The sequence below is a fragment of the Elephantulus edwardii genome, unplaced genomic scaffold, assembly GCF_000299155.1.
Source record: "Elephantulus edwardii isolate Elephantulus edwardi_28Jun2011 unplaced genomic scaffold, EleEdw1.0 scaffold00042, whole genome shotgun sequence".
Lineage (NCBI taxonomy): Eukaryota > Metazoa > Chordata > Mammalia > Macroscelidea > Macroscelididae > Elephantulus > Elephantulus edwardii.
The window spans coordinates 3784351-3811049 of NW_006399792.1; the positions used below are offsets into that span (position 1 = coordinate 3784351).

The 26699-nt window shown below is 36.8% G+C and overlaps 1 protein-coding gene across 1 annotated transcript in view; it reads right to left on the reverse strand.

The window, feature by feature from the left end:
• The window catches only part of ARHGAP24 (Rho GTPase activating protein 24), a 654088-nt gene that overhangs the window by 386305 nt on the left and 241084 nt on the right, over nt 1–26699 (reverse strand). The window contains exon 2 of the mRNA XM_006885250.1: nt 21394–21481. Coding sequence (XP_006885312.1) covers nt 21394–21481 — 88 coding nt within the window. The remainder of the gene's footprint in view (nt 1–21393; nt 21482–26699) is intronic.

Here is a 26699-nt window from a genome sequence, read left to right on the forward strand (position 1 = left end):
TGGATTGTGTTGAATTGCACTGAGCATACCATGGACTGCAAAAAGAATAAGCAGACTGTTCTTGGAAGAAGTGCTATTAGAATGTTCCAGAGAAGTAAGGATGGTAATGTCTTTTTTTCACATATTTAAGACATGGTATCAGGAGAGGCCAGTCCTTAAAAAAGGACATCATTTTTGGATAGTAGAGGGTCAGTGGAAAGGGGCAATACCTTTAGTGAAGTGGACTGACACAATGACTACAATAAAAACACAACATAAATAGTGAAGATAGCACAGGGTGTGGTAATATTTCAAACTGTTTTATATAAGGATCATTAAGTTTGAGTTGACTCAATGGAATTTATTAGCAATTATTATGAGGAAAATGTTTGAAACATTGGATTCAGAACCATTAGAGTCAGAGGTCATTAATGTCATTCATAACAGAAGATATCCTTGTGGAGAGATAAAAGTGGTGGTGAAGATAAAATCAGAAATGGCTAAATATAGGAATTGGAGATAGTGTAGTAAAAAGGCATTTTGTTGCAAATAGCAGTTTAAAAGTTCTAGATGGCAAAAAAATGTGGTCAATGAAAGTGTTTTGTGTTTGTTTTGCTTTGAACAAATGTGGTATGCTCATATTTTAAAAACATTAATATTCATTGCTTTTTAAATATAAAGGTGTCAGTTTCTCGGCCAAACTTCTAAGCCTTGGGTATAATTCATAGACGGCAAAGTCACAAAATAACGTCGACATAATATAATCAATAGATTATGGTTCCTGAAGAGATGTGAGTTGATGAAATTCAAAACAGGTGGAGGTTGGCTTCAAAGAGATCATCCCTGTTGTAAAAGAACTAAAGGGAATAAAATGTCAGATATGAGTAGTTTTGTACATTTGATCAGGAATTTGAGGAATTTTCCACAGAATTGTTCAAGTAATATGGTTATCTGTGGGCAAGAGAGGGTAATAAAAGTACAATATAACTATTCAAAACCAACTATTCAAATGGCAATTGATTTTCATTAGTCATCTCCCTATTATATCAGAGCATATTATTTCCCTTTCAATCAAAGCAGCCAGATGACAAATCAGCACACCAAACAGCCTCAAGGACAGTTCTGCTATTATGTCCCCTGAGATTCCTGTAAGTCTATGACACATGGGAAATAATGAGTCATGAGAAAGATAATGTGATTGGTGCTGAAGAACCGAATCCTAGTCATGCCATGGCCCCACATTCATCATTTTCCAGAAGCCTTTAACTGCCTGTCTTGGTACACTGTGCTCTATGCAAGTTAGCAATTCAATGCAGAAGACGTGGTCCACGGGATTAGATATATCAAAGGTTCTCCTTGGCTTTCTGTCCCTGATTAGACAAATTACACTTGCATTTGATAAGACAGTATAAAACTTTTAAAAGGAGTTTTACCCCAGAAATAAAAATTAGCTCCAAATTTAAGGATCTGACAGGGTGAAGTGAAAACAAAGGGAATAACAACCATAGCTTAGTCTACTATCTTTAGACAAAGCACTAAGGGGGTAGAATTGGGGTTGGTGAATAACAAACAAACAAAATTAACCCAGGAACAAAATCAAGGTAGATAGGTTTTAAATTCATGTTCAGTCCAAGGAATAACAGTTAGACACACAATGCTGTATTTCTTTTTTCCCATCAAGACAGTCTCCAAACATTTTTTTTCCCTATTTCATATGATCTTAGTTGATACTTGGTTACTAAGTCATTCAACTTCCCAAAGTTTATGAAAAAAATGAGAACTCTGGAGTGTGGCATGATGTGCATATAGATGAATATGAATTTCTGCTCCTTGAGGAGTAGAATAGAGTTCAGAGTAGTATTAAGCAAATGACAATTTGTCTCATAAAAAGGAAGTATCTGGAAGAACAGAGTCTAATCTCTTTTAACATTTAATACCTGTTCCCATTCATGTAACAGAAATACAGTTTGTTGCAAAAATAGTGCTGAACAAATAACCAGAGACCTTACATGAGATGGAGCTGCCCTCAGCAGTGTTGTGGAACCCAGAGCTAAAACCTTTTACCCAAGTTTGTTGGAGGACTGGGACATGGGGATGCAAGATGCGAGAGTCATGACTGGCAGGATTAAGAGGTCAAAGCCACAAGGCTAACGGCTGAGGTATTCATGAGCACATTTCGGAAGCTCTCCTGACTGATTGGATTCTGCCAGTAACCTGAACTGTAGCCATTTGACTTGGTTCTGCATAGTCTATGAGCTCTTGTAACAGATTTTGGACTCAGTAGAACAGTAAGACTGGTGTTTGGATAAGTCAAAAGAGGTGTGGGAACATGGGGGACATGTCTCACCTCATGGGGATTGCTTTTGTATTATTGATGATGTTGAAGGGGAAACTTCCCCTTAGTGTAGTTAGAAAGGTCAGATATGGCTGTCCTCAAGCAGCCCTTGATCTCTTAAAGAGATCGTCTTAGCAAGATGGATTGACACAATGGCTGTAACAATGGTTACAATGATTTTCAGTCATGAATTGGATAGAGGGTCAGCTAGGGGTTGGTTCAGACTTAATGGCAATGACAGTAAGAATAAAATAATTTTATAATTGAAAAAATAGTGCTAAACAGGTAGGAATAACATGGGAAAATATACTGTGTAAGACCACATGCTGTTCAAACCAATGCTACTTTATGATCTAGTGATTGTCTAAAGTTGATGCTGCCTCATAGCATGGTTGATGCAATGTGAATGCAATATAGAAGTTGAGATTTTTAGTTGTTTACTCTTAAGGTAGAAATAAAAGCATTTGACTTGCATTTAGCTGTATATTTTCAGAAAAGTGGCTGATTACTTGTGTAAAGGATAGCCTTGTACTGAATGACTCCTAACTTTCCTAAAATTTTGGGCTCTCTCTAACTTCCCATGTAAAAGAAATGGTCATTGGTCACTTCTTAGGACAGCAGGAATCAAGAGAGCACAAACATATTTCTGCAGACTCCAGACTCATAAAGCACTAAGGGAAAAAGATGAATGAGTACGCCACTGAGAATTACAAGGGTCTTCACATTTTGACTATCTAATGCAGCTTCCCTTCCTACTTAAAGTCTCCATTAAAATCCGTTTTTTTTAACATCCTTTTCTTTTTAGTTCCGTCATGCTTTTCCTTATTATTATTATTATTATTATTATTATTATCAGCCTGATGTTCTTAACTCCATAGTAATCTAGTGCAAAGTTTACATTTTCTTTAAAGTCCAGCTGACAGAGAACTGCTTCTGGGAAGATGTCCTCAATGAGCCAAACCACTTCTTAACATTTCTGCTATGATTATAGCACCATCTAAGAAAATTCAGTGTAAAATCCAGCTGTAACTTACGAGGCATTTCTTAAATTAATATTTTGTTGAAAGATCAAAGAAATGTTGAGTTATCATTCACTCAATGACACACATTTTCCTCCCTCCCACTTCCCTCTCTCTATTCACTGTAAGGTATATTTTGTTCCAGACTGTTAACTGTTATACATACAATGCCTAATCATTTATTATGTCAATTAGACGTTTTTTCACCAATTCCAGAGCAGTGCTCAATATCTATCCATTCTTTTCCTATTATCCCCCTACTCTGTGTCAATCCTATTTTGATAACAGTAGTCATATGCAGTATTTATTCTTTTATGACTATGATATTTCACATAATGTCTTCCAGATTTATGCATGTTGGGTAGTGTTTTACAAGTTCCTTGTTTTTCAATGCTGTATAACATTCCATTGTGTGAATGTATCACAATTTTTCTATCATTTATTCTATAATGTTGATGGACACTTACATCTGTTTGATGTTCTGAATAACACAATAATAAACATGGGTGGCATATATCCATTTAAACCAAGGATTTTGTTTCCCTAGGGTATATTCCCAGTAATAAGATCACTTGGTCAAATGTTTTTCTATCTTTGAGAAAGTGCCAGACTGCCTTCTATAGTGGTTGCGCCATTCTGCATTCCCACCAGCAGTTTATGAGAGTTCCAATCTCTCCTCATTCTCATTTGTTGTTTGCTGCCCTGTTGAACTTTGTTATTGTTGCTGGAAATGAGATGATACAATCTAAAACGAGACCAGATTTGGGTCACTCTCAGGGTCAGGCAGTGCAGTGTGTTCTTCATGTTCTTACCTTGTTGCATCCTCATCACAACCTTATGAGAGAAAAAAAAGTATCTGTACTTCATAGGATATGGTGGTTTTCAGAGCTGAACAACTCATTTAGTGACAAGCTAAGATTTCACTCTAGTCCTATCTGATTCTAAATCCCACAGCCTCCTTTTCCTATACTGCCATCCAGGTGGCATTGGAAGGTTTATCTTTCACGGTCTTCTTTTATGTGTCCCCACTCTAGGGTCTCTGTGAAACAGTACAGTTCCAGCTTTTTCTCTACTCTCCTATCACTAAAGCAAACAGTACATAGCAAACTACCTAAGTATAATTACATTTTAATACATCCTCAGGGGCTTTGATTTAAGCTTAAAATATTCTTATTAAGCAAGTCATAATTTCAGTAAGTGGAGCCATGCATTTCTGTAAGCTTCAGGATCCCTTGGGACTTCTAATGAACACTAATGTGAGTATTTTAAGGTCTGATGTTTATATGTCTGTGAAGATGCTCAAGATGGGAGTCTCTATTTCTCTCCGCACCTTCTCCCTCTCTTCTTATCTTTCTCTCAGTAATAGAAGAAAAATTGATGTCTTTGAGCCACTGTGGTTTTGGAGAAGAGCATTTAATATACCATAGACTGCTAAGAGAACAAACAGGTCTGTCCTAGAGAGGGTGAAACCAGGTTGTGCCTTGGAGGCAAGGATTTTGAAGCTCAGTCAGTCTGACTTACTTTGGGCATATTGCCAGGATGGATAAATCCTTGGAGAGGGACAATATGCTAGGAAGGATGGAGGGACAGCATAGGACAGAAAAACCATAGATGAGACGGATTGACTCAGTGACCTGCATAATGGGGGTAGGTGTGTCAGATAATGAAATTGGCTCACAATAGAGTAGCTGCTGCATATAAGATTGCTATGAGTTGGAATTGATTCTATGACACCTAACAACAACCACACAACTATATCTATCTTTCTTCCTCTCTTTCTCTCATATCCTTCAAGTCAGAACTTACTCCAAGCTAACCCTACACTGAGGTTTTGAGTTTGTAACTCACATGTGAGGAGATTAACTTTCTCTTGGAACTGGGGGTGAATTTGAACCACTAGAGTGGAGACTAGACTTTTGAGTTAACCATGCATTTCCCCATAGACTATGACACCAGAGCTCCCTTAGAAAGTTGGCTGCTGTTGTACACCATAGTCAGAGCTGACCCACAGCTGACCCTCTGGTGGGTTTTCAGAGGCAATTAATCGCATGGAAGGACACTGCCCATCCTTCTCTCGTGGAGCAGCAGGTGGCCTCGAACCACATGCCTTTGGGACTGCAGCGCAGCTTCTTGCAAGTAGGCCACCAGAGGTCCCTTAGAAAGGTAACATCTGGAAAATCATAGTGGAAAAGGATGTAACCAAATAATACACAAGCAAAGAGAACATTCATTTTTAAATCAACATGTTCAACAGACCAGGGGGTGCATTCTTGTGCTGTAGATGATCCTGGGGAGTTTAGTTTCCACTTTTGAAACTTATTGGAGCATATTAGTGCAGGATTTTTTGTTTGATTTTTATAAATTATTATTATTATTATTATTTAAGGAAGGAGAGATGGGAGGGAGGAGAGCAGGAGACATGAGTTAAAATAGGGGGGTAAAGACAAAAAGACCTTCCCTGCCTCCTTGAAAGTGAGCACAGTCTTACCAACACAAGACCTTTATCTTTGCTGCAAGCCTATTTCCCATCTTGGTAAAAGCAACTCATTTTATTCCTTTGGATACATCCCTTTTCCTCTGAAGTATGATTTCCCTTTCTTATTCCCATATCCCTTATAACCTATTTGTTGTTCTTTCCAGCAGCTATACACTCACCCAAACACACTCTGGGCTTCGTGAAGGTATAGCTTAAGGAAGCAATACCACAGAAAAAGAATTGGGTGAAGGAATTCTTTAAAAAAAATACAAAAACAACATATTAACAGCAGGTGACATTTGTTTAGCCCTTTACCATTTAGTCTCATAGCTTGATTTGATTGCAAAGCCCTTTCCAATTATTGGATAAAAGAGACAGGTAAACACAAACAGCCTGAGAGTGCATAATTAAACAACACTATATGGAGAAAGAAGGGAGCAAAAGCAATCCTGCCCAATGGCAAATAACTTATTATGAACAAGCAATTTCTCCCATCAAAGCAATAAGAGGCATTATTGCTTGTCTTATTAATGAAGGAATCAAGAGTGAGTCAATGAAAATTATTAAAGAGTGGAGTCTATGAAGGTAATGAACTTCTCTAGTCTCCAGTCTCCTTAGGTACCAAGGAAAAGAGGTATGATCCAGTTAAATAATTTAGAGCTAGAGTTGTCTTCAAATAGTGACCAATTTAACACTCTTATTCCATACATGCAGTTAAAACAACTCTGATGTTATTAGTTCTACAAAAGTGTACTGAGGATGTATGGGAGAAGCACTTGGTAACATTAAAACAAACACACAAAATGACCCTGTATGCAATTTTCACACATAAAGAATCTTATAGCTGCCATCAAATTGGCTTTAACACATGCAATTTATGACAATAGAAGAAATGCTGCCTGATCCTGTGTCATTGCTACCAACAGTGGTAGACCGGACCACTGATGTCTTTACAGTTTTCACTGGTTTAATTTTCATAGTGAATCACTGGATCTTTCTTCTTAGTTCATTTGAGTCTGAAACCTCCATTGAAATCTATTCATTATCATAACAACATGCCAGCATTTCATATTTGAAACAACAGAGAAAAATCTATTACACAACTAATTTGCAGGTTTACAATGCATTCCTGGCAGTAATGAATTCTGTGTAATTAAATGAGAGGAACACTGGTAGCAATGGCTCAGGCTGTGTGACACTTGGGCTGGACTATGATTCTCAGAAATTTGTTGTTGTTGTTGGGTGCCATCAACCCAAGTACGGCCTAGAGTGACCCTATGAACAAGAGATCTGCACCTTGTCAGATAATGTGATTCGGCAGTTAAATAACAATGAAACCACCTCCATCTTCACACAATGCCAGTGTGTAGCAGCTTGGTATCTGGGACTTAATCATGTTTAGTGAAAAATGAGGGGTTAAGAAGGCTGGATAATGTGGTGGTTGTGCTCAAATAGGTGTGAAGCCTGCTTTATTTGACTTCTTGTGCCACAGTTTATCAAATTGAGGGAAAAATATGTTACAGTGCTTAATCCTATTAAATGAGCTCATTATACAGAGCCTAACACATATCAACAAATAATCTGACAAATATCTCAATAAATTTTAAATATAGATACCATAGGAGTGTTTGGATTTTTTTTTTTAAATTCTGTTTAAAGAAAGCTACAAGAACCAGGATTACTGCTGTTATAAAGTGCTTTTGAATAAGGTGTTTATGACTCATAGCAACCTCATATAAAACAGAATAAAACCCATTGCATTCTTCAACCAGTCTCATAATGCCTGCCATGTTCAAGATCACTGTTGCTGCCACTGTCAATCTATGTCATTGAGGGTCTTCCTCTTTCTTATTCACTCTCTACCAACTATGATGTCATTTTCCTGGCCTAGTACTTCCTGATAACATGACTGAATAAATGAGGCAGAGTTTCACCATCTTCACATGTAGGCAACATAGTGACTGCATTTTTTAAAAAGCAGATTTGTTCATTCTTTTAGAAGTCCATGGTACATTGAATATCCTTTCCTGATACCATAAAAAGAAAGCATCGATTCTTTTTTAATCTTCATTAGCAATTGTTTCTCTTCACATGCAGGTGACCCAACTGAAAATGCTAAGCCTTGAGCCAAGTCAAAACTTGAGGTGTGGCCTAGTTTTCAAAGTGACATGTTGGCTTTTTTAACAATTTAGAGAGACCTTTTATAGCAAATTTAGCCTACACAATACACTGTTTACCAACTAGGATGTCTTTCTCTTGGAACATGTTATTGTTTTTACATGAAGTTGTGATAATACTGAAGCTCAATGCCAGTTGAGACATGAAGATCAATTAACACAACAGTCAACAAGGACAGAGTTCTGCATTCTTTATTAGTGTATAGAGATTGTTGGAAGCAGGAGTGGCATCCACATCCTAAACAACATGCCTCTGTAAACTCTACGAGCTTTGATAAATGTCGACAGTTGTAGAGGGGCTTCAGGCCTTTGGTTCATAGCGTCACTATGAGTTGTGCTTGACTTGAAGGCAATCAACAACAATATAGAGATTGAGGACTTAGAACTGTGAGTGGCTATCTATTGTACAACCATTGGTCTTTCCCTGTCTGAAGCAAAGGAGAATGAAGAAAATCACAGACAAGAGGAAGCAGGTAGCCTTTGGCACCGACTGACTTGGAGATCCTCAACTTCCTGGAAGAACAGAATGGTTTCTGGCTGCCATTACTAACTGTTCTGAAAAGGATCACAATACAAAGCCCGCCTGAGGAGCTGCTGAGCTGCTGTGCTGGATATTCTCGGAACACTGAAAAGGAACTCTATCCTCCTCATTTTTCCCTTGGGCCTTATTTGAGTAACTGAGTTTTGACTAAAAAAATATATCCAGACTTTTTCAACTAGATTAAAGCTAGACTGGTTTCCTAGTTTGATGGCTCCATCTTCACTGATGCTTGTACATGTCACAAAATCACCAAATTTGGGGAAATGCCAACCATACTTTGAGAAAATAAGTAATACGATCAACAGTGCCTTCTTGCAAAAGGAAACTTGCTAAAAAGCCAGTTTGATTCCATCAGCTCTTTCCCTGCATTAACCAGTGCAGTTAATACCTCATTTTCATGAACTGCAGACTCATGGCAACACTGAGAAAGAATTCATGTGCATAGGTTAGATTGTAAGCCCACAGGGCAGGTATTGTGTCTGATGTTGTGTGTGGCACGTTCCACATTGTTAGAGCTCAATAAATATTCAACAATAAAAAGAAAAAAAAATTCCTGAACAGAATGGAGAGAATGTAGATCAAAATAAAAATCTTTATAATGGCCAGGCTTGCTGGTCTGATAGAGACTGGTGGATGTCCATGCCGGTGGCCTGTTGCCTACTTTTGAGATTGGAACTGAATCTAACCCCTGTGACACAATTTTTTAGACAAACAATAGAGAGATCTAGAAGAAGAGGGAAAAAAACAAGAAAGATGCCCAGCACTTAGAACATTCAACCGTCTAAGATCACAGGGGTGGACTTTAGCTAATGCTAAAATTCAGAAGGTAAGAATGCTGGCTTTTTTGTGAGGTCCTTTTTAAAATGCCAACAGTCATTGTGAAGAGGAAATTTCCAAGGCAGCTTCTTGAGACTTACTTGATCTTGCATGAGATACTTCTGTTTATTTCTGAGGCCTTAAAGTGTCTCTTGTATACCAATGGGCTCAAGTATATCAGATATGATGAGGATGGCACAGGATAGGGTTCTGGTCTGTTCTTCATAGGGTCACTATGAGTTGTAGTTGATTCAACAGTATGCAACAACAAGAAGCTTGAATTTGTGTGTACTGAACACAGTACATGGGATAGTTTTACTGAATATAGTATATGGGATAGTTTTGATGTTAGTACATTTATTCTTGTATTAATTGTGTCCCTATTTTTAAAAAGTCACCTAACAGCTTCCATCTTTGGTGAGAATCTTGAGTTCTGAATGAGAGAAGATAGAGTTTGAAGTGGAACCTTTGCATTATGTCACTAACAATATTTAAATTCATCAATATATGGAATAAGCAAATAAAAATACATTTTTTCAGAGATGAAGCTTCTAAAGAAAAAATCCTGGCAAATAACTCTAGAATCATGATTTTGAAGCAGTGATGTATGCCACGACCTGGGGAGACAGGCTGTCTCAGAGTTCTAATTTGGGCTTTGGTGGCACCAGTGGGGATTAGTGGTTTATATTAGTATCTTCAACCTCTTTTCATAGATTTTAATCTTTTTTTATCTAGCACAGGAGGTACACACTGACCCTTCTATTTTTATAATTTTAAAAGGTTAGAGAAATCAAGAGAAGAAGAATATTTCTTGACATTTAAAATATATACTTTTTTATTTACATGCTTATAAATAAAGTTTTATTGGAGAACAGCCATGCCTATCTGTTTATGCTACAATAGCAGGTTTGAGCAGTTGGCCTACCAGCTCTATGTGATTATTTACAGAGAAGGTTTTCTCTGATCTCTGCTCTCGCATGCAGTGACGGTGTATGAATCAACCTGTTCACATATACCAGAAGAGAGCACTCATCATAAGGAACTTTCACATACACTTGCTTGTTGACTGAATTTTAGTAAATTTATAAATACCTCCGATGTCTTCTAGGTGAAATATGCTTAACCAGAATTTTAAAACATATTTAAATGTAGTTTGTACCATGTTAATAGCCTCTTTCAAGTGTATTTTATAAAGTATTTATGTAGGAAGAGAATTTTGAAACAAATATGCCAAATACTTTTTTTAAACAAAAGAATAAATCAATTACAACTTGGTGATTTGATGAATACATTTACTTAATTCATGCTCAGAACTGGTTGTGTCCCTAGAAATATGTTTTTGGGCTGCAAAGGACTCCTACACACATTCTCTACATTATTTCCAAACATGAAAAGTACTAATTAGAAAAAAAACCAGAAAGAAATTACATGCTAGAAATCTGCCCACAGACCTAGGCATTAGGCAAGGGAAAAAAACAGAGACAAAGATTGTCACATTGTCAGAGTTTCCTCTGTACATGTATGGATTTTTAACTTACAGTGTTAATGTAAGAGTTAAGATACAGGGCGTTTTATAGAATTAAATGCCTTGGTAATGTATTCAAAGAGTAATCAAGAAAACAAACAAATTCTATGTTAAAGTACTATTAAAATGTCCCTGCATTATTGTATAAATGGATGCCAAATACTGGCTTATGTTTTTAAAATTATAATGAATTAATGTATCCAATGACATTATTCACTCATTTCAGAAGGACTTGCAAATACAGTCATGGGATAGTAACCTTTCATTATTGAAGTCACAATTATTTAAAAAACTCAAATCTTGGCCAGGCCGTTTTCTTTCTCAGAGACACCCATTAATATCTCAGAACTAATTATTTCTCAGTTAGTCCATTGTGTAGTGCAGCTGCCAAGGCCATCTAACTAAGTATGCTCAACTTTGGGTAAATTAAAATTTATACAGTCTTCAAATCCATGAAATGTTATATCCAGAGAAAATTCCTTTTGCAAAAGCATCACTGGCATGTGGAGATATACAATCATAGAACTAGAGGAAAAAACAATTGAATCAAGGACATGAAAGTCTAAAAGTGATGACAATATACCACATAATTGAAAATAAAGGAGAAAAATTATCAGAGATGTATATAGATGGGATAAATTAATAAGAAAACAAACAGCTAAACAGAGAGAAATAGAAAGTTTGGTAAAGTTCATAGTCATCAAATAGAGATTATAGTTCTTTTTTTATGCTAGTTTACTTATAAAATTTGAATACATTGTTTTTCAGACCAGATTCCTCCAATTTCCCTCACTCCTCCCTATCAAATTATACTAAATGAAACTCCATGACTAATTCCCCCCTCCATAACTCTTCCACATCCTCATCCCTCTAGATATTATGGATCTTAAACTGAGATTTAGGGATGAGATTCAAGGAAACCGTGAAGTTTTTAAGTTTTTCAGTTTTTAAAGGTGTATAGCTTTCCCCTAGGTAAAATATCTATATAGCCTTTATTGGAATTTCTAAACCTCATGAATTCTACCTTTTCAATGAATTTCTAAAAAAAAAACCCATGTGGACAATAAATATGATGGAATTATTTATTAATGAAATTTATGGAGGTAATAATTCTTTTGAGAATATATGAAAATATTTTATAAAGCCATGACTGTACATGTAGTAAACAACCTCTTGTCTTTTTTTAAGGGCTTAAGTCAAAACTGGACACTAACAGTAATTTTAACTTCTTTCGTTCTTCCTATTGTGTACTCGTTGAGTCAGAACCAACCCATAGCTGACCTCCAGCAAGTTTTCAGAGGCTGTTAATTGCACAGAAGGAGATTCCCAGCAGTAAAGATTAAAGCTTCACACAGAAAAAGACAAGCTGATGGGCTTCCATGAAGGAGAAACAGTGAAATCTCTGTTTTCCCTATTTCAGAAAAGGATGCAGGAGATGGAGCAATGGTGGTTCAGAGGTAGAGTTCTTACTTTCCATGCAGGTAACCTGATTTCAATTCCTGCCAATCCATCTATGTGTAGCCACTACATGTCTATCAGTAGAGGCCTTTGCATGACTATGACACTGAATAAGTTTCAGTAAAACTTCCAGACTAAGGTTAATAGGAAGAAAGACATAGTCCCCTACTTCTGAAATGTAAGTCATAGTCAAGCCTAAAGAGCACGATTGTCAGATGGGCAGCACATCATGAGCTGGTGTAGGAAAGGCAGAGTTTCATTCTATTGTCAAGGTGTCATCAAGAATCAAGGATCAACTCCATGGCAGCAAACATCAACACAAAGAAGGTCACACAGGGGTATTCTGGTACCTGAATATGCATAAAGTCAATAGCTAATCTGTTGGTGGTCTATCCAAGAACACAATCCCCAAGATGGAGCAATTTTACCATTTATGGAGATTTCTACTTACAGCATGATTGAAAAATCCAAAAGTTCATGTGTCAACCAGCATTTGGGAAACAACTAGCTAGCAGTAAGTTGTTCTCTCAGCATTCTTTCATACAACAAGATCCTAACCTTAGTTTTTATTTTGATCTTACCACTAGAAATAGAAAAGGGATGAATGTAAAGCATTTCACTTTTACTTCAGTCAGGTAAGCCACACACACACACACACACACACACACACACACACACACACACACAGAGGCAACCAATGTGTTTTCCACTCCAGGGAAGGAAAGATTTTACCCAGGAGAAGTAGGTTCAATATTGGAGACATAGAGCCAGTAACTAACAAAAATACAACTTTTTTATATGATTGATATTCCTCTATAAGTCCATTTTATATAGATATAGATATAGATATATAGAGAGATAGAGATATAGAGATATAGATATATATAGATAAGAGATAGAGATGATAAAGATAGATGTGATAGAGATAGAGATATAGAGATCGAGTTAGAGATGGAGGTATCTAGAGAGAGAGCTAGATGATATAGATATATAGAAATAGAGATAAAGATTAGATAGGGATAGAGATATATAGAGAGATAGAGATGGGTGATATAGATGTTATAGATATATAGATATAGATATACAGATATAAATAGAGAGTGACCTCAGGTTTCACTCTGGAGCATACTATTTTTGATCTTTTACTAAAGATTTTCCAGGGTTGGAGCCATTATTAGTTAAATGTTTATGAGTGGTAAGAAGCTGAGCTGCAATACCAAAGGCATGTGGTTCGAGACTGTGAGTTGCTCTGTGGGAGAAGGATAGCCAGTATCTTCCTATGTGATTTCAGCCTCTGAAAATACCCTGGAGAGAGTCAGCTAAGCATTGGTTCCAATGAAACAGTATGTAATAAGAGTAAAACAATTATATATAGTCATATATATAGTTATATATATATAAAACTATATATGCAGCTTAAATATATTTATTTATATATGTATATAATCTCAACAGCACCTAACAACATATATATACATACCTCTAACTTTTTTTATATATAACTATTATATATATTATATTTACTGTTTTTATACACATAGGTAACTATATAATGTACTATATAAGTATATCTATACTATATCTCTATCTCTCTCATCTCTATCTCTCTCTATAACATGTTGTGTGTCATCAAGTCAGAACTGACCCGTAGGTGACTCACTAGTGGGTTTTCAGAGGCAGTTTAATCACATGGGAGGAAACTGCCCATCCTCCTGCAGAGCAGCTGATGGATTCAAACCACATGCCTTTAGAATGCAGTGCAGTTTCTTACCACAAGGCCACCAGAAGAGAATGAGTGTGTGTGTGTGTGTGTGTGTGTGTGTGTGTGTGTAATGGTTACTCATGGTGGACAATCAGTGTTTGGTGGAGCTCCCAAATTGAAATAAGCTTGGAAGCAGTAGTGGCACCCAATTCCAAAATAGCTTGCCTCTGGCAATTCTATGAATTTAGAGAAATGATGAAAGTTATACAAGGGTTCAGTTCTTTAATTCCTGGAGTCGCTAAGAGTCATCTACAACTCGACAGCACTTAACAACTATACACACACACACGCACACACACACACACACACACACACACATTTTACTGCTGTTGTTAGGTGCTGTTGAGTCAATTATGACTCATAGCAACCCTGTGAACTACAGATGATAGGTCCCCTTCATCTTATCTTGTGCTATCCTTATCACCTCTGACATACTTAAACCCATTGCCACTATTGTTGTGTCAATCCATCTCCTTGAAAGTCATCCTCTCTTTCTAGAAATACAATGAAAAGAAAGATAAAGCTACTAAATTTATGGAGTATATATTTCCATGTTTATTTTTGTGTATCTGTCTTTGACCCCCTGTTTCTTTTTCTCCCTCTGAATTATTATTTTTCTAAGAAAGTTAACCATTCAATGACACTGAGTTGATTAACACATGATGCCTCTCCAGAAGTTTCACAAGACAATAAACTTTAGTGAGAAGAGATGACTTCATCTTTCTCCCAAAGCAACTGCTGACTTTGAATTGCTTGTCTCTCAGTTAAAAAAGCAATGCATAACCTATGATGCTACCACTAAAGCTCAAAGTTAAGATATTAATTTATTCAACAGTCTACTTGCTGGGTTAAATATTTTTTTAATGTAATGGGACAACTTGATCATGTTTTAAGAAGCAAAGAGATCAACTGTATTTTCTTCAAATACTATCCATTAAAGGTCTGCCAACATTCCTTTCTTAGCCACATTTCCCAGAAGCTTAACACTTGGTCATTAAAATTCACTTCAGCCAAAAACTTAACACTTTTGGCAATGAAGTTTTAAAAACTGTCAATTTGGCAGACATATTTTAAATAACAAATAGGAATAGAGGGAAAATATAAGTGAAATATTAAAAATAACGGTCTTGTTTAACAACTCCAATTCAGTGATGTCAATGCAGAACTGACTCATTGCTGATCCTGCAGTGGGTTTTCTGAGGCTAGATATGTGTCACATGTGTCACATGGGAGGAGATCATGCTTTTCTCTCTTACTGTAGCCAGTGGTTTCAAACTTGAGATTGACAACGCAGCTTCCTACACTCTAGATCATCAGAGCTCCTTGTTATTATTTAAAAGGTAATTGATTTCGTAGAATAAATAATCTACAACGAATTAACCCTGGTATGGTAGGATTAATTTTCAGGTAGATTTTAACAACAATTTGGACTATATAATGTGCAAGCAAAAATGAAATGTTATTGTTTGGTTGATTTGGAACCAAGAGCTAACCCTTTAGTAGATTTTCAGGTGCTGTAAATGGCATAGGAGGCAATTGCAAATATTTCTCTTGCAATATGAGCTCTGGTGGCTTTGAGGGTAAAGAGTTGTGCTGTCTATCCAAAGGAAGGCAATTCAAATCTACCAGCTGCTCCACAGGAGAAAGATGAGCAGTCCCCTTCAGTATGATTTACAGCCCCTGAAAAACCATTGGAGAGTCACCTATGAGTTGGTTCCAACTTGATGGCAATGACGTTAATGTGACATGAGTAATTATATCTCACAGTGTAGTCTGTAGACACTGCACTACTAACTTAAAGGCTTCATCCCTCTTGTACTTTGTATCCATCAGCAGTTCTGAGAGAGAAGAAAGTGCAATTTCTTCTGTGATTATAGCCTTGGAACCTCAATAGTTGTTGATGTTGTGTACCATCAAGTTGGAACCAATGATAGCTGACCCTTCAGCAGGTTGTCAGAGGCAGTTAATCACAGAAGAGATTGCCCATCTTTCTCCAGTTGAGGATGTGAAGCTTGTACCTTTGCGTTACTAGAGAAACTCCTTACCACTAGGCCACCAGAGCTCCCTTGAACCTCAAGAGGACAGCTATTAGTCTGTTCCAATGCAACAGCAATGAGTTTGAAGTTTCTCTTGTTTTCTAATACATTAAAGTCTTGAGGACTTCAAGTCTGTTAAAAATCATGTTACTTTAATGTATATTTGTAAATTAGTATCTTTTTCAAAGGATAATTGAGACTAATGTAAAAAGAAAATCAAAACAAAAATGCTTTTTGTTTAGAAGTTGTTGTGTATTGTAGAGCTGGAACTGGCTCATAGCTGACCTTCTGATGGGTTTTCACAAGCAGTTGATCGAACTGGAGGAGACTGCCCATCCTTCTCCCACGGAGCAACTGGGGAATTCAAACTGTGTCATTGGCATTGCAGCACAGCTTCTTGTCACTAGGCCACCAGAGTTCCCTTTATAGAATACACGTAGATAAAAAAAAAAAAAATATATATATATATATGTGTGTGCGTGTGTGTATACGTATATGTATGTGTGTGTGTGTGTGTGTACACCCCCCTCCATTATCATCAAGTCACAATAGAATTATACCTCATCCTCAAGTGGGTTTTAGAGGCTATAAGTAGCATGTGAGATTGCCCACTTGCTATTTTTTTTTTAAATTTTTTAAAAATTTTATTATTTTCGTGTGAGTGTACCATCAAATCAGATCTGACTGGTACAGGAGGAGATTGTCCCTCCTTCCCCAGCAGAGCATCTGGTGGATTCGAACGATGCGCCTCTGGGATTGTAGTTGCAGCTGCTTGCCACTAGGCCACCAGAGCTCCCTTTCCCACTTGCTATTTTGATGCCAGTGCAAACAATCCCACTGTTGTCGTAGGCACCATCAAGAAATTGCATACCCATTGTATTGATCATTCATGGGTAAGGAGTTGCACTGCCAGCCCAAAGACCGACAATTCAAATATTCCAGCTGCTCCATGGGAGAAACAGAGTCAATCTCCTGCTACAGAATTTACAGCCTCTGAAAATCCCCTGAAATGATGCTCTGAGTTAATTCCAACTTGACAGAAATGAGTTATTATTGAATTGACAATTACAGTAACAAATCTGAATTTCTTTCTAAATTTTCTTTTATTTATTTGTTATAGAATTTTTTATTTTATAAAGGTTTACTTACAAAGTTTGTATATATTTTCACACCAGATCTTTCCTTTTCCCTATACCCACCTGCCCTCACCATTCTCACCCATCTGCTCCCCCCACCCCTTACCTGCCTTGGATCTTTGTTCATGTTCGACAAAAATGGTCTTACACACAGCCTTTTTAACAAATGGTGTTGGCAAAATTGGAAAAATATCTGCAAAAGACTCAAGCAAGACCCACACCTCACTCCATACACAAAAACCAACTCAAGGTGGATCATGGACCTAGGACTAAAACCAAGGACTATAAAATTCATTACAGAAAAGCTAGGAACAACACTAGAAGTCCTAATCCACAACATAAACAGTCTTCCCAGTATCCTGGAAAAGCTACAACCAGGAGAAGATAACATAGATGAATGGGACCTTCTAAGACTCAAATCCCTATGCACATCCAAAAACTTCTCCAGTAGGGTAAAAAGGGAAGCCACTGACTGGGAAAAAGTATTTGGTAATAACATATCAGATAAGGGACTTATATCCAGAATTTATGAAATACTTGAGCACCACAACAAGATAAAGGTAAATAATCCAATAGAAAAATGGGCACAGGATATGAACAGGCACTTCACCGAAGACGACATTCAGATGGCTAACAAGCACATGAAGAAATGCTCAAAATCCCTAGCCCTAAGAGAGATGCAAATTAAAACAACTATGAGATATCATTTCACCCCAGTCAAAATAGCAAAATTTAACAGAACAGCAAGCAACAAATGCTGGCGAGGTTGTGGAGAAACTGGAACCCTGATTCACTGTTGGTGGGAGTGTAAAATGGTGCAACCCCTGTGGAAAGCAGTATGGCGCTTTCTCAAAAAGTTGCAAATAGAGATACCATTTGACCCAGCAGTTCCACTACTGGGAATATACCCTGAAGAGACCATAGCTGACATCCAAGCAGATATATGCACACCCATGTTTATTGCAGTTTTGTTCACAATAGCAAGGAGTTGGAAACAACCTAAGTGCCCATCAACAAACGAATGGCTAGAGAAGCTGTGGTATATTCGCACAATGGAATACTATGCCGCATTAAAAAACAAGGAACTCATGCAATATTATTCAAAATGGTTGACTCTGGAGAACATTATGCTGAGTGAAATATCCCAGTCACAAAAGGACAAACATTACATGATGCCACTGTTGTAGAATGGGACTGTCCTTGGGGTTGGGGAGAGACTGAGTAAGATGGGTTCAATAATGTATAGTGCACTGAAACAGAGGAGGGAGAGAACCGTTTAAAAGAGAGATATAACTGGGTATTTCTGTCATCACAGGAGACTAGAGCGAGGGCTACATGGTGGAGGGGACCTGGGGGAGGGTTTGTAAAACAATGAAAGAATCTTTTCTTTTACTTTTCCATAATTTTTGGACTCATGTACTTATAACTTGTTAGTCAAATTTGTGTCTTCTAGGTTGCAACACCCCCATGATACATCTTCAAGGATATGAACATGTACGGCCAAGCACAATCAATAAGAGTGCATCTAAATTCCAAAATCAATCTCCATAATAGTCTATGTGTTTCCTACTGCCAAAGGGGCCCTTTAGAGTAGTGAGAGAAGATCTTCACCCTGAAACCCACAGCGTCCCTTTTCAGCAGGAAGTAGCTAAGAGAATACGCCATCCCCTTTTCCTTATGACTCAGGGTGAAGTCTCTCTCAGGGAGGAGTGATAGGGAATGGCAAAGGACACACTGACAAAGAAGATTAATCAGAACTGGCTTTGACAAGCACTGTGGCATTTGGACAAGAACAAACTGGGAGGAGGGTAGAGAGAATAGTGCAACAATGAATGAGTGGAAGCCCAAAATCTCTGTAAATGTTTATGAAAATTAATAAAATATAATTATAGAAAAAAAAATGGTCTTACACAGTATTTATCCTTATGGGACTGAGTGAGTTCACATGGTACATTCACACAATGCAATACTATGCAGCACACAGGAGCAATGATTTTGTAAATTACTACCTAACTTGGGAGGGACTGCTAAAATTTATTTCAGAAAGTAAAATCTTCAGATTCTACAACATATAGTCTTCAATTTGCCCAGCTTTGCCCATCAAAAGCCATGAAAATACATATACTACACGCTAAAAGCATGCCCTAAACACTGATCTTTTAGTAAAGTTTTATTTAGTGCTTCTTGGGTTTGAAGATATTGCTGTCTCTAAAACAACATATTACACCAGAAGCCAAAATAAACACCAACCCCATTGTTTTCCAGTTGGTTCTGACACCTGGTGACCTTCCATTGTATTCCTGAGGCTGTAAATTGTCCTCTCCCTAGAGGAAACTGCCTGCCTTTGTCTCCTGGAGCAGCTGGTGGATTCAAACCACAGACCTTTCAGTTAGCAGTTTGATATTTTATGCACAATTTCACCATGGTGCCTTTATATCTTCACCAAAAGATGAAACCTCCATCTAACTAGCAGACTGAATAGGAATGTAGTATTATTGGATATAAAGAGTCAAAGTGACGGTTAAATACCATGCTCCTTTAAAAATCCAATAGGCACTAATGTTTGGAAATAAACGGAGAATGAAGTTCCTACTACTAATACTTCAAAGACTTTGAAACATCTGGAATCTAGTTTTATGCAGGGTATTCTGCTAAGAAGTAAGAATAAAAGGATTTTAATAGGGCAAATAAGATTCAGGTTTCTTATAATATGTTCTCCCTGCGGGGAAACAAATAACACAATGCATCTGACTAACATTTCTGCACTTCAGCTGCATTAATTAACATTTAGTCATGGATTCCATCCAGAGTCAGATGAACTCAGTGCTACAGCTGTTTTCATTGAGGGAGGAAATCCCATCTTAGATTCCCAGCATTGCTAAACCTGGGAAAATATTTTATTGACTGCTTCTATGCCAGAATTATTGATACACATTACACATTGCTACCCAAATAAATTCACATCCACCCTAGATTATGATTAAAGTCTGTGTAATGTCAACTCTATGTAATATCAATATCACATAAACTAAGTCAGCCAAAGCCAATGCTATAAACACCACATTCCTAACTGCCTTTTTTAAAAAACAGCAAGAGATGAGTAAAAGCTGAAGAATTGATCAATGAAGCCAACTCTAGTCTTGGAAGAATTGTTACTGTCTTCATCATAGAAATCTAAGACAAGTGGATATCAGATACACAGAGGGGGGAATTGGGGAAGAAATTTAACTGCACAATCTGATGACTTAGCAGAAGCACTATTGAGTCCATAAGCCAAGCATATGGCAGCAGTTTTGGGGATGCAAAGCTAATGTTATGAACTGTAATATAGACAGTCCCCACTTAAGAATGCTCACAACTTCTGCTTCCTCTTGGTTACTGTATAATCACTCCATCATCATTTTTATAGACATGAACTAACATTTGCTTGCAAGAAATCCATGACAATCATCTTCACTTGCTGCCTGGATAGCTGTAAAATCACTGAAAAGGCTTCAAGCCTTTTCTTACACTCAAGTAGGGTTCAATAAGAACTATATGCACCTGTTGTAACTCAACAGTAATTCTACTTTGAATTAAATATACCATTAGGAACAAATCTTATGTGTAAATCAAGCATTGCCTTATTTGGCCAGTCATGAAAAGAGTTTTGTTTTCTTCTCTATTGTTTTTATAGCAAAGCTTTCTGTGAAACACAAAGTTTTATTAGAAGGTATGGCAGCTGGGCAAAACAATCGACCTGTAGCAATTTGTCAAATTTCATTTCACGAAAGCACTGCAATATCAAATTTGTCTCCAATATTCCCTTACAAGCTCTGTGGCAAGAAATATAAAATCTGTCTCCAATATTCCCTTACAGGCATCTGTTATGACTCTTGGTCAAATCTAAAATCTTTCAGACAAAGGAAACAAATAGTCACATAGCTGCAAGCACGATTGTATGCCCACATGTATACATTCGTACAAAGATAGATGACATTATCTTGGAAATATTAACAAAGTTTGTTACTTGCCTCCTCAAGTAATACTCCTAAACACCACTGAAAAAAGGGAAAAATCCTTTTTGGCTAATCTTCTCCTTTACTTTGTTAATAAAACAGCAATAATATAATCAAGCAAGTAAAACATCCTACCTGGGATGACTTCAAAAAGGAATTTTCCTGGACTCTCTTCATTGCAGGGATGCTCAAGGACTTTGTTTCCAGGCAGAAAAATAGTACCCTGTGAATACAAATGTCTCAAACATCAGCATCATCGGAAATCGCAATCATCACCATAATTATCATTATCACTTTATCACTATAACCTGGTATACAACAACACCAATAAAACCAAAACCAAACTCACTGTTGTTGAACTAATTCTGTCTTCTGGTTTCTGAGTCTGTGAACCTTCACAAAAGGCTCAGTAGTAAGAAGTTGCACCACCAATGCAAAGGCAGGCAGTTCGAATCAGCCAGCTGTTCTATGAAAGAAAGATTGCTAATATCGTCCCACTCTATTTAAACTCTCTGACAATCCTGAAAGGTCAGCTTTGAGTCAGTTCTGACTAGATGATATATAACAACAACAAACCTTTACAGAATGGGATTGTCTCTCTTTCTCGTTAGAGTCGCTGGTAGATTCAAACTGTTCATTGTTGTTGTCTAACAGTCCAACACATAACACACTGTCAAGTTTCCTTTAAATACCATGCCCTGGAATCACAGTCCATTAACATTCAACAAATATTTGTTGAGCATCTAAAACGTCGAAAATACTGTTTCAGATGTTAGATTAATTTGTTAAATGCCTCCTGTGTTACAAGTTTTCACTAAGAATTGTATAAAAAGCATTTTATATTATTCTTACATAAACATTAATGAAGTCAGCATTCATTTTCTGATATTTCAGGTCAGAACTAAGAACATTAATTAATTTACTCAAAGTTGCAGTGTGTTTTCTCTTAATTATCTCATTTTCCTCTTCCAGAAACCTCTCTCTCTAATGGGTGGATCATAACTTATCAGTAATAAGCCCTATTTATGGAGTCCCAGCACATTCAGCATCATCAACCCACAGATGACTGGCCCAAATCCAGTCGTTGAAATTTCTATGGATCCCAGTTCTACTATGACCCACAGGGTGTTTCCAAGACTCAGAATCAACTAGTTAGAAATGTTGGGTTTTTTGGTTTATTAGTCTAAGGCCTATTTATAAATCTATGCAATTTAAAAATTTTACTTTTACATTATCTCCTGCTACAGCTATCACCCTAGCAAAGAGGTTTTCTTCACGGAATCTGTTTCTTCACATATAAGTACTTATTGCAATCTGTTGTGTAAACTTGGAATTTCACTTAAACACTCCACAAATTGCAAGCTTGATGACTTTCACCCTTAAACTAATTGACTCCCAGCAGCACTCAACATTATTGAACATTCTATCTTCAAGAATCTTCTCTTTTTTGTTATACGCTTACGTCATTGTTGGTTTTGTGCTGGCAAGTTGGAACTGACTCAGAGCTGAACTTCCAGAGGGCTTTCAGAGGAGAGGCAGTAAATCACACGGCAGGAGAGTGTCCATTCTTATCCTGCAGAGCAGCTGGTGGATTTGAACAGCACATCTTTGGGATTGCAACTCACCTTCTTACCACTAGGCCACCAGAGTTTCCACATGCTGATGAATTGACTCTAACTCATAGAGACCCCCTGTACAACAGATTGAAACTTTGCCTGAACTTGATACACTATGCTTGAACTCAATGTTGCAATATGTGAGCCAATGCATCTTTCTCTCCTTCACAGACCTACTTTTCCAAGTATAACATGCTTTTTTTTAAGGACTGGATCTTCCTGATAATATGACCAAATGACGTGAGATAGAGTCTTACCGTCCTTGTCTTAAGGAGAATCTTAGTGGCACATATTCCATGAAAGAACTTCCTTTGTTTAAGCTATCTCCTTCAACTTCTAAAACCAACTATAAGACAGAGAATATTGGATTTCTTAAGACTTCTGAGTTTCAGATCTTTATATTCAATAATTTGACATTTCTAGAGCTTTTAAAAGATACTGCTTGTTTATACAAGATATTAGCCAGTCTCTCTCTCTCTCTCGTGCTCACAGGCTGGGCTGCAATTCCAAAAGCACTTGGTTTGAATCCACTGATTGCTCTGAGGGAAATGGATGGGCAGTTTTCTCCTGTGAGATTCACTGTCTCTGAGAACTCACTGGAGACTCAGCTATGAGTTCAAGATACACAACCACACACTTTTTTTAATTTTTTTTTTTTTTTTAGGATTTACAAGTAGCTTTTCTAAGTATGTGGTATGTATGGGGGTGGTATGTATGGGGGTACTTCCTCTTGTACAGTAGAAGTTTTTTATTTTTTTATGAGATCCAATTAATCTTATATTTTTTCTGTTATAGATTTTTTTAAACCTTTTTATTGTCTAGCAAATGACCCATCTGGAAGCAAGAGTTGCATCAAATTCCTAAACAACATGCCTCTAAAAACTCTATGAACTTTGAGAAATGACGATAGTTGTAGAAAGGCTTCAGGTCTTTTGCTCACAGGGTCACTATGAGTCATGCTCAACTAGATGGTAATCAACAACAACAAAAAACCCACAACAGTTAGTATCTGAAAGGAGTTTTGAATTCTGTGTGGTTAAATTAAAAGTAACTGAATCTGGTGCTTTTTTATATTCTTTAGCTCAATGAAATTAACTTGTATTAATTCTGTATGATTCATCCAATTGGTCTTTTAAAAATGGCACCATACTTCCATTAATCAAGTTTTATATTCTTTTTCTGGTTGTATTCTACTCAATTTTCACAAAAACTACATTTAAAATATAGTCAGATAGCTTGCACTTTTACTGGAAATATTTCCCGTACTTTATAATTATTCAATTTGTAACATTATTTTAGTAATGCCTATCTCCCTCATTTAGTCATAAGGTAACAAGGATAAAATAAGTTTTCATTCCTAACTCATCATGAATGTCTTCCATGTAGCTTGGCATGCAGCAAATGTACGGTTGAGTTTATGAGTATTGTTAACCTAGAAAATTCTAGAAATAAAACCAAGGACATGGGAATATATATATATATATATATATATATATATATGAATGATACTCTTACCTACTCTATATTCCATTTTCCCAGTTGGAAGCACTACTTAACTCAAATAGTATTTTGCTGATCTTTCATACAACCTGCTTGACACAAGAAATTATAGTCATATAGAAATTATAATTATAGAAGTCATCCCTACTTCTGAATTCATAGTAATAAAATAAATCTCTTCTGGAGAAACCCTAAAGAATTATAGATTATAAGTATCTCTCACCCTCTATGCCTTACAAGTTGAGCTTTTTGAGGTACACTTGTGCTTTATTATAAATGGAAGTTTTGCTTTACTATCAACCATACATTTATTCAGTCATATATTTACTATATGCCAGACAACAGTGCAGGTATTCATGATAAATTATGGATAAAAACTCAGATTACCCTTGTTACCTTATGACTGAATGAGGGAGATAGACATTACTCAATGGACTGCAAAAAGAACAAACACACATAGCTTGGAGAAAGTAGAGCCAGAATGCTGCTTGGTGGTAGAGATGATGATCAAGTTTTATCTCACTTACTTTGGGCATGTTGTTAGGAGAGGCTTGAGTGTTACAGTGATTGTGAGGATGGGAAGGAATAGAACAGGATGGCTATGAGTTACACGCAACTTGACAGCACTTCACAGCAACAAATCAAAACCATTCCTTAGAGAAGGGCTCATTCTTGAAGAAGAAGATGATCAGTGAAAGAGAGCAAGACACTCAACCAGATGAATTGATGCAGTGACTGCTGAAATGGGCTCGATTATCTCAGAAATGATGAGGCTTCTCCAGGATAAGACGAGGTTCAGATCAGTTGTTCATAAGGTCGCTATGAGCCATACTCACCTTGGCAACACCTAATTACAACAACATTTGCTTACCATTGCTGAATAATTTAAGAGCCATTTCAAGATCAATTTTGAAGAATTGAACAACAGTGGTTGAAGACTACTGTGGGAAGACTTCAAGGATATCATCCAGAAAGAGAGCAGAAAGTCATTACAAAGAGAGAGAAGAAAGAAAGATTAAAAAACCCAAAGTGGATAAATGAATTTCAGAAGAGAGTATGAAAATTACATGAGATTATCAAGAATCTAAAACTAAAGAAAGAGATGCTAAAGTAAAAGAGCTCAGGCAGAGATTTCAAACAGTAACTCAAGACAATAAAATATGATGATGAAATGTACAAAGAGCTGGAGTCAAAGAATCAAAAGAGAAGAACTCACTGGGAATTTCTCAAACTGAAGGATATAGGAACCAAACTCAAGTCTTGAGTTTTAATACTGGAAGATGTTATGGGTAAAATCTTGAATGATCCAGGGAGCATAAAAAAAAAAAGATGGATGAAATATACAGAACCACTGCACCAAAAAGAACTAGTCAACACTAACAAATTTCAGAAAGTACAACAGGAACAAGAAGCGATGGGAATGAAGAATTAATTTCAAGCGGAACTCAAGGCATTGTTAAAAAAAATAAGGCACCAGGAATCAAGGAGATACCAATTTATGTGTTTCAACTACCAGGTACAACCTTGGACATGTGCACCAGTTTATGCTAGGAAATTTGAAGGACAGCTGCCTGGCTAACTGACTAGAAGAGATCCATATTCATTCCCATTTCCAAGAAAGGTGACCCCAAGATAGGGGAAATTATAGAACAATATAATTAATATCACATGCAAGCAAAATATTGCAGAAGATCATCCAAGAATTATCATCCACACATACATTGATAGAGAACTACCAGAAGTTCAAGCAGGGTTTATTAGAGGCCGTGACACCAGGGATATCATTACTGGTGCCAGGTATATCCTGGCTGAAAACAGAGGACAACAGAATGACTAGTTATACCTTCTTGACTTTGCAAAGGCATTTGACTGTACGAATCATAATAAAATATGACGAGAACTGAGAAGAATGAGAATCTCAGAACACTTAATTATGCTCATGTTAAATCTATGCCTAGTGCAAATCATGAAGGGTGTGTGTCAGGGATGCATCCTTCTCCATACCTATGTACTAAGTATGCTGAGCAAATAATTCATGAAGGTGGACAATATGAAGAATGTGGAATAAGGATTGCAGAAAGACTCATCAACAACTTCTGCAACCTATACAGATGTTTGCTCAAAGCGAAAGGTACTTGAAACAATTTACAAAGAAGACCAAGAGCAGTTCTCAGTTTGGATTATAGCTCAACACCAAGAAAATGAAGGTCCTAACTATAAAGTCAATATACAATATTATGATAGATGGTGAAATAATTGATACTGTTAATTCCATCTTGTTTGGATCAACAATCAGAAAAGGAGAAAAAAGACATTTCTTCTTGA